The sequence below is a fragment of the Notamacropus eugenii genome, chromosome 4, assembly GCF_028372415.1.
Source record: "Notamacropus eugenii isolate mMacEug1 chromosome 4, mMacEug1.pri_v2, whole genome shotgun sequence".
NCBI lineage: Eukaryota > Metazoa > Chordata > Mammalia > Diprotodontia > Macropodidae > Notamacropus > Notamacropus eugenii.
In genome coordinates, this window is record NC_092875.1 from 40,951,485 (window position 1) to 40,964,488 (window position 13,004).

Consider the following 13,004-nt stretch of genomic DNA (forward strand, 5'->3'; position numbering starts at 1 on the left):
AACAAGTCCTAGAAGCCTCGAGCTCACTTCTGGGAGAGCTATCTTTTGGGAAGTACTTTGAGAAGTAGGGAAAGAAACTCCACAACAGAGGAACCCCAGAATCTTCTTTTATGGTACATGGCCAATACTTCCATGCCCACCACTGAGCATATTTTAGTAATGCCTGCTCTTTTTCCATCTCAGTCATTTCAGGGGACTTCCTTCCCAGAACTGAATCCCTCTCTTATAAAAAAAATAAGATGATTAAGCCAAAACAATGGATCTAGTGACTGACAGTGAATGCAACATTCTGTCCCTGTAGTCCCCCACCTCTGCTGAGAGATAACGCAGAGTTTAGTCATTTTGATGTTCTCATTTCCATCACTGTAGTCATTATGTATATTGTTCTTCAATTCATGGGTCTTCTCATTCATTCATTCATCAATGAATCAGGCTCCATGGCTCCATGGGTCTACAGAGCATTATAGTTCAGTTGCATTGGTGGTAGTGAATGATGAGGCAAATCTTTGTAGAAGAACTCCAGGGTCAAAGCTGTGTTCTTTGTGTCTAGAAACTGATCTGCAGGGGAGCACAGATAGCAATACAGAAAATCCCCTCTATATGGAGTCTTGTGAATAGGAGGCAGCATGGAAAGGTGGGAAGTGGTGGGTTCTGGAGTCAGAGGAGCTGGGTTCAAATCCTGGCTTTACTTCTTGCTAATTGTGTGACCTTGGGGAAGTCAGTTAACTTCTCTGGACCTCAACAGTATATTGAGAACATTTGTACTCGATGTTCTTCTAATATTCCTTCCAGATTAATATAATAATAATAGGTTACATTTATATAATGCCTACTATGTGCTGGGCACTCTGCTAAGTGCTTTACAATTATAATCTCATTTGATCCTTATAGCAACTCTGGGAAACAGAGGAGGAAACTGAGGCAGATAGAAATGAAGTGACTTGCCTAGGGTCTCACAGCTAGTAAGTGTCTGAGCCCAGATTTGAATTCAGATGTTCCTGACTGTAGGCCAACTGCTCTATTCAGCTACCCCAAAAGCATAGGAACAATATCTATGATCCTATCATTATTGCATGTAGACATGCTATTTACCCTAATAGAATTTAAGTTTCTTGAGGGCAGGGACTATTTTATTTTTGTCTTTTTGTGTCCTTGGAGCCTCGTACACAGTAGGTGCTTAATAAAGGCTTGTTGATCAATTGGTTGATTATAGTGAGAATTTCTGGTTCTGGTTTTGGGACTATACCCTGCGTACTTTGTGAGTAGTTTTATTCCAAGTAGTAACTAGTTTTTTTTGGTGAAATTTTTTGACGTCTTCCTGAAGCAAGTTGACATTTCCTCTGAAAAAAAAATGGAGACTCATGTTTCTGGTGGCCATTGTCCAGTGGGCTGGATAGTCTGTCACGGGGTCTAGCTATGACAAATACAGTAACAAAAGGCAACAATGACAGCTGATATTTGCATACTGCAAAGACTGATTATGTCTTTCTTTATTTTCCCATGGCTTAACACTGTGCCTGGTACACAGTAAGTGCTTAATAGATGTTTGCAAAGTGCTTTATGTAGGATTATGTGATCACCCATCTAGAGACAGAAGGGACCTCAGAGGCCATGTAGGGATGAGAAAACTTAGGTCCAGCGAGGTGGTGACAAGTATCATAGAATCAAGGTTGTGCTGGAACCACCTCCAGTTGGCTCACGAGCCTGTTGTTAAATTTTCAGCGTGAGCATTTACACCTTAGAAATCAGAAATTGCTACAAATCAGGGTTTGATTTATTGTTTTGTTGATTGTCTAGACTTAAGAGGGTGGTGGAAAACATGTTAATAATGCTGATTAAACATAAAAGTCTGTCCTGCTTTTTGGAGAGCCAGTAGTTAAATATTTACCAGTATAATCCTGTATAAGACCACACAGGCTTAGAATTTAGAATCTTTAAAGTTACCCAGTCCAATCACTGAATTTCATCAGTGAGTCCACTGAAGCTCAGACAAGTTAAATAAAATGCCCAAAGTAATTTAGTATTAAGTGGCAGAGCCAGGATTTGAATTGCTATTCATTATCTCATTTGATTCTCATAACAATCCTGTGAGATAGGTGGTATTATCATTCCCATTTTACAGCTGAGGAAACTGAGGCACAGGGAAACATAAAGTAACTTCCCCAGGGTCACACAGCTAAGAAGTGTCTGAGGTTCAATTTGAACCCAGGACTTCCTGACCCCAAGTCTAGTGCTTTTTCCAGTCCCCACACCCATTGCGATGTCTTTGAGCATCTATGTACTTTGACTCCTTCTCCAGTTTGTTCTTGTTAGGCCTCCTGAAGACTTGGATTTCCCTCTCCATCCACACCTTGTTCAATGGGTGCTTGGAAGCAGAGAGGTGAATGGTGGCTGCCTTTCAAACAGATGCAGTTCCCAGGCAGCTGCTCTTCCTGCCCCTTTGATGGCGGGCATCAGACCAGGAGCATGGGCCCACCATGCTTTACTAGGACACGGTGCTCTTTGTACACATTCCTTGGGCTCCATCAAACGCAACTCAATTCAGATATCATATCTGGTGACAGTCTGGTTCTGGGACAGAATGGAGCCCTGTCAGCCAATGTTTATGGCTTTCCATTGGGCTTTTCAGACAAAATTTGTATCGCCTTCCCTCGGAATTACAGGGGACGGCAGCGGCCTGCTTCTATTTCAGGGGATGTGGAGAATGAAAGGGAAGAAAATGCTGCCTTAAAGTTCCCCTAAATCACTCTTTGAGAGATGTCAAATATCTGCATAAGAGATAAAGAAGATAATAAACCTCTCCAAGATGAAAAAGCAAGCGTGTTTAAGAATTGCATTGGCTATGATCTTGCTTTCAGTCCCTGGAAGGCTGCCAGGGTGTAAACTGCTCCTGGTTGGGGAGATGGATACGTTTGTACATATCATCCTTCCAATGCTGCCTCCCCATTTGAGAATCTCTCTCCTCTCCTCCCCTCTCATCCCTTCCCCTTTTCTCTTTCCTCCTCTCCTCTTCCCTCCCCTTTTCTCCTTTCCTTTCCTCTCCTGTCCCCTTTACTTCCCTCCTCTCTCCTTTCCCCTCCCCTACTCTCCCCATTTCTCTCCTTTTCCTATTTTCTCTTCTCCTCTCCTCTCTTCTCCTCCCCTTCTCTCTCCTACTCCTCTCCTCTCTCCTCCCTCCCCTCTCCTCCCTTCTTCTCCTCTTCCCCCTCTCTGTTTTTCTCCTTTCCTCATTTTCTCCTCCTCTCTCTTCTCTCCCCTCCTCCTCCTCCTCCTCCTCCTCCTCCTCCTCCTCCTCCTCCTCCTCCTCCTCCTCCTTCTCCTTCTCTCTCTCTCTCCCCCTCCCTCCCTTCCCCTCTCTCTCTCTCATTTTTTCTGAGTTTTGTGTTCTCTAGGCTAAACATCTCCAGTCCCACATCTGGCTCTCATCTGGCATTACTCCTGGTTACCATTCTGGAAGCTCTCCTCCTTTCCATCAATGTCTTCTCTAAATATGATCCCACAACGGACCCCAACCTTGTGGATGGAGAGCGAACAGACTAGAGTACAGTGAGAACTCTCCTTCCTCATCCTAGATGCTGTCCAGGTCCACAACAGTCTCTGTTTTGAAGCAGCCTGAGACCCCATTGCTTTCTTGGCAGTCATATGACACTGTCACTTCCTAATGAGCTGGCAGTCTACTTCTGGTCTCTTCCAAATGAACCCAGTGCCCAGTCATGCCTCACCCATATTACAGTTACAAAGACCCTCTCTCCCTGAGTTCTTTCGCCTCCTGTGTCTTCCTTCTACCTACCCTTGCCTCAACTCCCAAAGACAAAACTAGCACAGAAGTAGACATGTAGGGGTTGCCTCATCAATACTTGGTGCCCATGTAAGAAAGAGAACAGTGGATGTAGCACAGTGGGCAGAGCACTGGGCCTGGAGTCAGGAAGATGTGAGTTCTAATCCCACCTCATAGGCTTACTAGTTGTGGGACTCTGGACAAATCCCACCTCTGTTCACCTTAGTTTCCTCAATTGTAAAATGGGGGCTAATAAGAGCTTCTCCTTTGCAGGGTTGTTGTAAGAATCAAACCCACATAGTAGGCGCTTAATAAATGTTTTTTCTCTTCCCCTTCCTCCCATGTGAGAATAACATTCTGACTGCTTTGGTATTACAAAGCAGAGATTCTGACCCCTTCCTCCTTATCCCCTTTTCTCCTTCCCCCACCAGAGTAGCAGTTTTGCTGAAGACAGATGCCTGAAAGGAGATCTAAATAAACACAAAATTATACCTTGCAGAAGTTTTTTTTTTTTTTTAAACATAGGACAAATATCACTGCATGTCAGAGTCAACAGACTGGGATTTATCTTTCTTTCCATCTTCAAATCATACTACAGGCAAAAAAACCCCCTATCTCAGGATTTCACATTTTCATCCTGGTAAATACGGGTTTAGTTGTTTTTTAGAAGAGGTTGGGTAATACCAGAGAGTATGAGAGACAGCGTGGTACGGTAGAGAGCATGCTGGAGTTGGTGTTAATGAGAATATTTTTTAACTGTGTGATCCTTACCTCTCTGGGCCTCAGTTTCTCTATCCGTAAAATGAGAAGGCTGTATTGGGTGGCCTCCAAGGCCCCCAGTTTCAAATCTATGATCAATCAGGGAACAAACTTGACTTCAGCTCTCATAGTGGAAAGAACCCTGAATATGCATCAAAGTCTTAGTTCTAGAGCTGAAAAGACTCTTACAAGTAATTCAGTCCAACCCCCTCAATTTTACAGATGAGGAGACTGAGGTTCAGAGAGGTGAAGGGATTTGTCCAAGCTCACACAATAATTGGCAACTCAGGTCCCTCTGATTCCAAATTCTGGTAGAAACAGGCATAAGTACAGCACGTACCTCCTGGCTGTTGTGAGGACCAAATGAGATAAAACACTTTGCAAGTGCCTGGCACATAGTAGGTGTCTAATAAAGGCTTGTGAATAATAGGACCTGGGTTCAGATCTCAACTTTACTATGACGTTGCCTTGGATAATGATTACATCTCTCAGTGCCTTAGTTTCTTTTCCTGTAAAATGATGGAATTGGATGATTTCTGATGTCCATTTGAACTCTAACTTGATGACCCTGAGACTTATTATCTGCTGTGATATGGCAGTGAAGAAAGCTAATGAGAACTTGGATTGCATTATCAAATGAGATGTTTGTAAAAATTCTTAGCACATCGTATATGTGTTATGTAAGTATATAACAATATATAAATGCTTGTTTCCTTCTCTTCCCCTTCTCCATTAAGAGAAGCATGGCAGGAGGTGAGCAAACCTGTACTGCATCCTGATCGCTCCACACCTGGAGTGCTGGGTTCAGTTCAAAGTTTCACAGACTAGAGAGAACATTGAGTCCAGAGGTAGGCAATCAGGAGGGTTAATGGCCTTGAGTTCAGGCTGCTTGTGAATGAGATGAAGGTACTAGATCAGGACAGACTTAGGAGCACTGAGTAGAAGTCGCACAGAGGCAAAGTTAAGCCTGAGGTGAGTGAATAGTCCCTGAACCATCCAAAAATGCCTTGCAGTGGTGGTGGAAGTCTTCAAGCCAAGTGGCTAGCCACTTATTGGATACGATACAAAAGGGATTCCTCTTCAGCCCATGTTGGACTAAATGACTTCCAGGGTCCCTTCTAACTCTGATATCCCATCATCCAGCGTTGGCAATTGACCTTGGGGAGAGAGCAATATTTCTCCTTTTGTTAAATTTTACACGAGTCCTTGTTCACTGTCATCTCTTCATTGATAAATCCCATTTGGGTCCCTGTCCTCATTTTAATTTTAATTATGGAAGATTCCTCAATGCTCCAGTTGATAGAAACCATATGTTTATATAACATATAGGGGTAATGAAAAATAAGCATAAATGTCGAAGTGATAAAATATTAACAGACCATATGTAGCGTGTGCAGGGGCTGACTGATTGGCAGTGTGTATCTGATGCTCTCCCAACTCTTATAGTTCTGATAGTGGCATTAGTAAGGCTGATAATGACCTTTCTCTGGTTTGGGGATTAGAGGCCAAGGTTGAGAGAGCTGGTGGTATTCCAGTGTCAACTTTTATGGAGATGCTGATGGCTAACATGCCTTGGCTGTCTTCTGATCAGTATTAACTGAGTTTCTCTCCTTTCAGACCTTTTCAGAGGTTATTTAGGAGGCCTTGAAGAAAGTGCTTAATGTTATTCTGCTCTTAATTGTTTAAAGGCTTTCTGGTTTTAATGAGGATTAACAGGAGGGGTTATGTATCAGAAGGGAGTAGTCTCTTGAAGATGAATAAAACTGTTCAGTGACTTTCCTGTGAGACCTTGGATAGGCTCTCTGTGTGACCTTGGGCAGCTTTCTTCAGTGGCTCCTTACTGTTTCCTGACAGCAAAATTCAGATTTTTTCCCTGGTATTCAAGGCCTCCCACAGTCTGGTGCCATTTTACCTTTCTCGACTCCTCTCATACTACCACAATCCAACCAGCTCTTTTTCTCGTTCCTGAGAGGTTCTCCTTCCCAGCATTTGTAACACATCTTTAATGGTACTGCTTCCTCCGTAAGACCTTCTGTGGTTCTGCTGGATGGCAATCACCTTCCCTTTCAAAGCTCCTGTAATACCTTGTTTCTCCTGAAGCTTACTCCTGCTTTGCTAAATCAGAGGAAATGGGCACAAACCCCAGTTTTGTTACATGTTCCCTGTGTGATCTTGGCAATTGTTTTATCTCATCTCCCTGGTTCTCAGTTTCTTCTGCAGAATGAGGGGACTGGACTAAGTGATCTTTAATATTCCTACCCCCATTACTTTTGAGGTCACCACTATCCTCTTAGTTACATCGCCCCTCTATACCACTGCCAAAATCATATTTCTAAAGTATACGCCTGACCATACTACTCAATTGCTCAAGAACCAACACTGGCTCCCTGTTGCCTCCTGGATCAAAAACAAACTTTGTTTGCCATTTAAAGCACTTAACAACCTGGCTCTGATCTGTCTTTTCATACTCCTCACTTTTTGTTAGTTCTCAATCTGGGGGTCCATGACCTTGTTTTATTAAATATTTTGGTAACTATTTCATTATGATTGATTTCCTTTATAATTCTATGTATTTTATTTTGTATATTTAAAAATACAATTCTGAAAAAGGGTTTATAGGTTTCATCAGCCTGCCAAAGGAGTCCAGGGCACAAATAAGGTTAGGAACTCCTATTTTAAGTATTGTTACATTCAAAAGAATCTAAGTCTTTGAGGGTAGGTACTGTTTCCTTTCTATCTTTGTGTCCAATACTCCTAGCACAGTACCTAGTAGTAGGTACCTAGTAAATGCTTGTTGATTTTCAATTATTAAGGCATTATCATGTAATAGTGTATATTATTATGAGGCAGTATGGTGACGTCTATAGAGATCCAGCCTCAGAGCTGGCAAGACCTAGGTTTAAATATCACCTGTGTCATATAATGGCTTGTCCAGGGTGACGTTGGACAAATTGCTTGGCTTTTTGATGCTTTAGTTAACATTCTAAGACTATACATTGAAGAGAAGGTTTTAACTTGCCTTGTTAGAGAGAACTCTCTCATTAGGGAGTTTCTTATTTCAGTGCAATCCCAGGTCCAGTATCTCTCCCTATAGATTATTATAATTGTCTGTGATTTTTTTAAATTACCCTGCAGGACTCTAAGTTCCTTGAAGGCAGGAATTCTATCTTATCTAAACTTTGTATCTTTCTCTGTACTCTTTGCCTGTACTGTGTGCATGGTTGCTCAGCCATTCAGTTGTGTCTGACATTTTGTAACCCCATAGACCATACTGTGCATGGAGCTTTCTTGGCAAAGATACTGGAGCGTTTTGTCATTTCCTTCCTTCGGTGTACATAGTCGATGCTTATTCAATATTTGTTTTTGTTAAGCCTTTGAAGATGCTGTGACATTCTAAGCCTTTCTTTGTTTAATGAGAGTTAGAAGGGAGAGTATAATGTAGGGGATGGAGTTGGGTTGGGTGGGTAGTCACAGGATGGTCTCAGTTTATGCTGGGAAGATAAAGAAGAATACTTATCCAACTAAACTTTGAAATTGTTTTTTCCTTTCTTTCTCTTGGTTATGTAGTGATGGAGAGCCGAGGAATCATGGATAGTCTCCAGAGATTTTCCTCCTTGCCTGCCTATCTCCCCATGAGCTACCACATCTGCAATGCTGAGGTCTCTTTCTTTCTGAAAGAGGCCAACCAGGACCTCATGAAGAACTCTAGTCTGCACTCCAGGGTGGAATCCTTCTTCATCTATCGAGCCAAGGAGTCTCCCATTGTGAATGCCAGTTATGGTCCCTTTTCAGTGGAGCAGGTGATCCCCCGAGACTTTCTGCTGACCTCGACACCCTTTGGCCACTTGGAGAAATTTACTTTTAACTGGAAACTAAAGTCACACATCCTCGACAGCTCCATCTATTCCAACAGACCTAAAGTGCAGACGTTGTTTTATGTCACAGGAATGGACTGGGAGGAGAACAACCCAGTTGAAGATTTGCCCTGTGTTAAGATGTTTGCCATTCTAGAGGGTCGGGAGGTGGTGGCCAGCTGTAGGCTGCAAGGGGACCTGGGGCTTTGTGTTGCAGAGCTCGAGCTGTTACCTGACTGGTTTGACTCTGTCCCAGTCCTGGATCCTGAGGCAGAGGATGAGCCTGAGTCTGGAGCAGGAGGCACCCCCGTGGAGCTGTTTTACAAACTGTGCTCTGCGGATGAGTGGGGCAGATGTTCTCCAGAGGATGGTAAATGGGAGAACAACATTCATTCAGGGCAAGAGAATGCTCAGAGAGGGTTTTCTCCCATGGAGAGGATCGGCAGTGTAGTCGTCTACCCAACTCAGGACCAGACGAAGCGGTCCCTTGTGAGGCTAGATGACAATCTTGTGATCTCTCTTCCACTCAACCCTGTCCGGGAAGGGGACACTGTCACCTTCTTTGTGTCTCTGGCTGGCGGTTCTACTGCAAACCACTTTACTCTCAGGTAAGAGACTTGGACCAGTTGGGCAGTATAGAAATTAATTCTTAATCATCAGTCAGATACTTATCAAACACTGACTTCCCCTGCCTGGCCTCTGTACTAGGCACTTTAGGGAGACAAAAGAAATATAGCTCATAATTCAGGACTTCAAGGTGCCCGTAGACTAGCTGGGAAGCTAAGATATGAATGTGTGAAACATTTTGAGGATAATCCATGGCACTAAAATATATGTTACCACAGTAGATAAGTTTTATAAGGAGGAGAGATCACTGTGGACTAGAGCAGGCAAAGATCACTTTATGGTAAACCCTGAAGGATGAGAAAGATTTAGAATTTAAAGCTCTTCATTACCTTCTTTTCATAAGACTTCTCTTCACTCACCTCCTATTCCAATTAAACTGGTCCATTAAGTGTTCCCCACTTGTGACCTTCCAATTCCTGTGCTTGTGTTTCTGTCCTTGGTACTTGGAATGTACTCCCTTCTTACTGTATCTCAGGAGCCCTTACTTTCTTCAAAGCACAGTTCTTGGCTGCCATTTTCTACATCAGCCCTTTCTTTATTCCTCTCTCCTCCTCCCAGTTTTTTAGTATTCTTTCTCTCTATAAATTACTTAGTATCATTTTGTCTTTGCTTCTTTGTATATACGTTCAGTTAATCTAGCCCCAGTGGACGGCAAGCTTCTAGGGGGAAGGGTCATTGATATTGGCTTTGTATCCTCAGCACTTAATATATTGTTTTGCATGTAGTAGCTGCTTAATAAATATTCATTGGGTTGACTTGAGTCAGTTTTGACTAGGAGAGTGGGAGGGGCATTGCAGACCAAAGGAACATCTTTAACCATGGAACAGAAGTTAGAATATGCAAGATGTCTCTGTTACTTAGCGTGGGGTCCTTGCATATGTTAAGTGCTTCATCCATTTTTAGTTGAGTTGAATTGATGATGAGGGAGGTTGGTTTGGCTGGAATGGAGGGAACATGCAGAGGAGTAGCTTTTTTCAGTCAGGGAGGTAGGGTAATTGAACTGTGTGAACAGGAAGGTAGAAGCTGCTGCTTTAGCCATACCAAGAATTGATTATGTTCTAAAGCTGCCTGCAGGAAGCTTCCAACAGTGGGATGGCCTAGGCCTCTGGGATGACATTTGTCAAACTAGTTCTTAACTAGAAAAGTGACCGTGTTGATAAGAGAGTAAGAGGTAGATAAGGTCTTTTTGTAGCAGAGCAGTACAGCTGTGGGGTATCTGGGTGGCTTTTCCTGTGTGTCTGCCTTTGTGTTTCTCTTTGCCATATATCTTCTCAGGGAAAGTCTGATGCATTGGCTCATGCTATAAAATGCTTGAGATCTTATGTTCAGAATGTACCAAAGGGCCAGGCAATGATACGTCTTCCCTTGACATCCCTCTTGGTCAAGAAGTTACAAGACCCTGATGATGATAATGAAAACAGTAACAGCTAACATTTATAAAGTACCTACTGTGTGCTAAGTACTTTACAAATATTGTCTTGTTTGATCCTCACAACAACCCTGGGAGGTAGGTGTTATTATTATTCCTATTTGACAGATGAACAAACTGAGACAAACAAAGATTTAGTGACTTGTCCAAGGTCACACAGCTAGTGAGTCTCTGAGGTCAGATGAGGTCTTCCTGACTGCATGCATAGTGTTCTAACCACTTCACCATCCTGACATATAGTTACTTTTGGACTCTGACACTAGTGGAAGTCAAGACTGGGAAGACAGAAAGTGTCCCCAGTTGGGGAGGGCTTTGAATGCAGAGTGAAAGGGGCAGATTTTGTCTTGTAGGCATTGGGGAACCACTGAAGGTTTTGGAGCAGGGGAATGACATAGAATCTGAGGATTTTAGAACTGGAAGGGAATTTTGATACTGCCTGTGCCCATTTGTTTTGATTGAACTTAGAATTCCAGATTTGGAGAGCATTTCTCGAGAACATTTTTTGGTCTGACTCTCTCCCCTTTGGCTAATGGCCAAAGAAGTAGCTCTTCAGTGAGAGATGGGCCTCTTCCTTTGTGAGTCCCCTTGCACTTGAAAGGCTGTTGTAACAGGATTTATGCCTGTGCCTTGGAATGCCTTGGCACACTGAATAGAGTTGAGGGTGATGAGAAGGATGACGGAGGACTGAGAATCATGGGATAATAGTGGGATTTAGAACCACAAGGGCCCTTAGAAATGGTCTTGTCTAGCCCCTGAGCATTCTGGGGCTCAGAGAGGGAACAGTGGCTTGCACTAAGCCATTCAGGTAGTAAGTATCTGAGCCAGGGCTTAAACTCCCATTCTATGAAATGAATGCTTTGTCCATGGAGAAGGAGGGAAAGAGGGGGAGCTACGATAGCAGAGAGGCGCTTTCCCCATAATTCTCTTAACTTTTGTTTTGGGTGCTTTCATTGTCATTCATCTGTTATCATTCCTGGTACCAGAGCATAAAATAGTAGGCATCATGGGATAGTGAAATGTGTGTGGGTCTGGGTCAGTCAGAGGACCTGGGTTCAAATCTTGGCACTCCCACTTACTGGTCTGGGACCTCGGGCAAAGACTTCTTCACTTCTCAGTTTCCTCATCTGTAAAATGGGGAAGAGGAGTATGAACAAGATGGGCTCTGAGGTCCCCTCATTCCACAAGTTGATGATTCTATCTGCTCCTAGAGTTAGCTTGAAGATTTCTTCAGTGAGTTTGTAGAAGATGAGTATATACCATAACACTGTCATTCATTCAGTGACAGAACTCCCTTATTTTAATCACCAGCTCAATAAATGTTACATATAAAAGAAGAGTAGCAGGATATCAACTTGCTCTCAAACTGTTTGTCTCTGACGTCTTTCAAGCATACAAATGAGAACAAAACAATAGCGATGATAGTAATGCTAACGATTGTTGACCTATGGAAAGCAATTTTAGAATTACCAAATGTTTTGCATAGATTATTTCATTTTTGCCTCTTGCGATTCTGTGAGACTGATGCTAAAAATATAATTATCCTTATGTTGTAAGTGAGGAAACTGAGGTTCTGAGAAAAGATGACTTGCTCATTGTCATAAAATTAATAAACATCAGAAGTTGGACTCATCCATTCATGCAGTCAGTCAACAAGCATTTATTAAGTGCTTACTGTATGCCAATGAAGTACTTTAACTCCTGCTAGAAGTTGGGGGTGCAAATACAAGCAAAGAGAAAGACAGTCCTCAAGGCACTGACATTCCTATCGGGGAAAACTACACATAAAGGAAGAATGAAAAGGGGAGAAGAGACAAGGTGGAGAAAGAAGTTGGGGAGGGGATTAAGGCACTTAGGGCAGAGCATTGCGAGAATAAAAGATGGCTGGTTTGGGGCCCTTTTCCAAAATGAAGGTTTCTGGGAGGAACTCAACAATGGGAGACAACCAGTACTGTCTCTAGTCCATCCCATTGCTTTCCCAAAATCAGCTAGACAAGTTGGAAGCTGAGACAGAAGAAGGTTTAGAGACTTATCCACAGAGTCATGGCACCCATTGGTGGCAGAACTGGAAAATAGAACCCAAGTGGGTCTCATGGATTCCAGGACTCTCTTTCCCCTCTCTAAGGTGTCACTATCTTTGCTTTAGAAGGTTCCAGAAGGAGGACAGTTCTAGGATCTTACATGTCTGATGGACAGGTAGAATATTAGAATTTCAAGGAATGTCTGGAAGACTCTTGACTTGGTTAAAAACCTTTCTTGAGTCTTCATACCATAGTAGGGTTTACAAATGCCCAGCAGAAATTGGATCTGGAGAATGGGCAGGAAAAAGTTCTTTGTTTTATTGCTGGTAGAAAGTGTATTGAAGTAAATATTTTTGCCTTGGGAAATCTGTTGTTTCCCACCATAAGTGATTGTCTGTTTTAATCACGTCCTTTATAAATGGAAGGGGGTACGCTAGGCTCTGGCTCCAATGAGACACTGTGTCTGAATGCAAGATTGTCGCAGATCCATATTTCTGAGCTTAAGTTGTCTTGAGAGCCATGTTCATGTGTCATGTTGC

The 13,004-nt window shown here is 42.8% G+C and overlaps 1 protein-coding gene across 1 annotated transcript in view; it reads left to right on the forward strand.

Annotated features, from left to right (window-relative positions):
* Positions 1-8,106: 8,106 nt before the first annotated feature.
* The window catches only part of TMEM132B (transmembrane protein 132B), a 469,297-nt gene continuing 464,399 nt past the window's right edge, over positions 8,107-13,004 (forward strand). The window contains exon 1 of the mRNA XM_072600715.1: positions 8,107-8,999. Coding sequence (XP_072456816.1) covers positions 8,107-8,999 — 893 coding nt within the window. The remainder of the gene's footprint in view (positions 9,000-13,004) is intronic.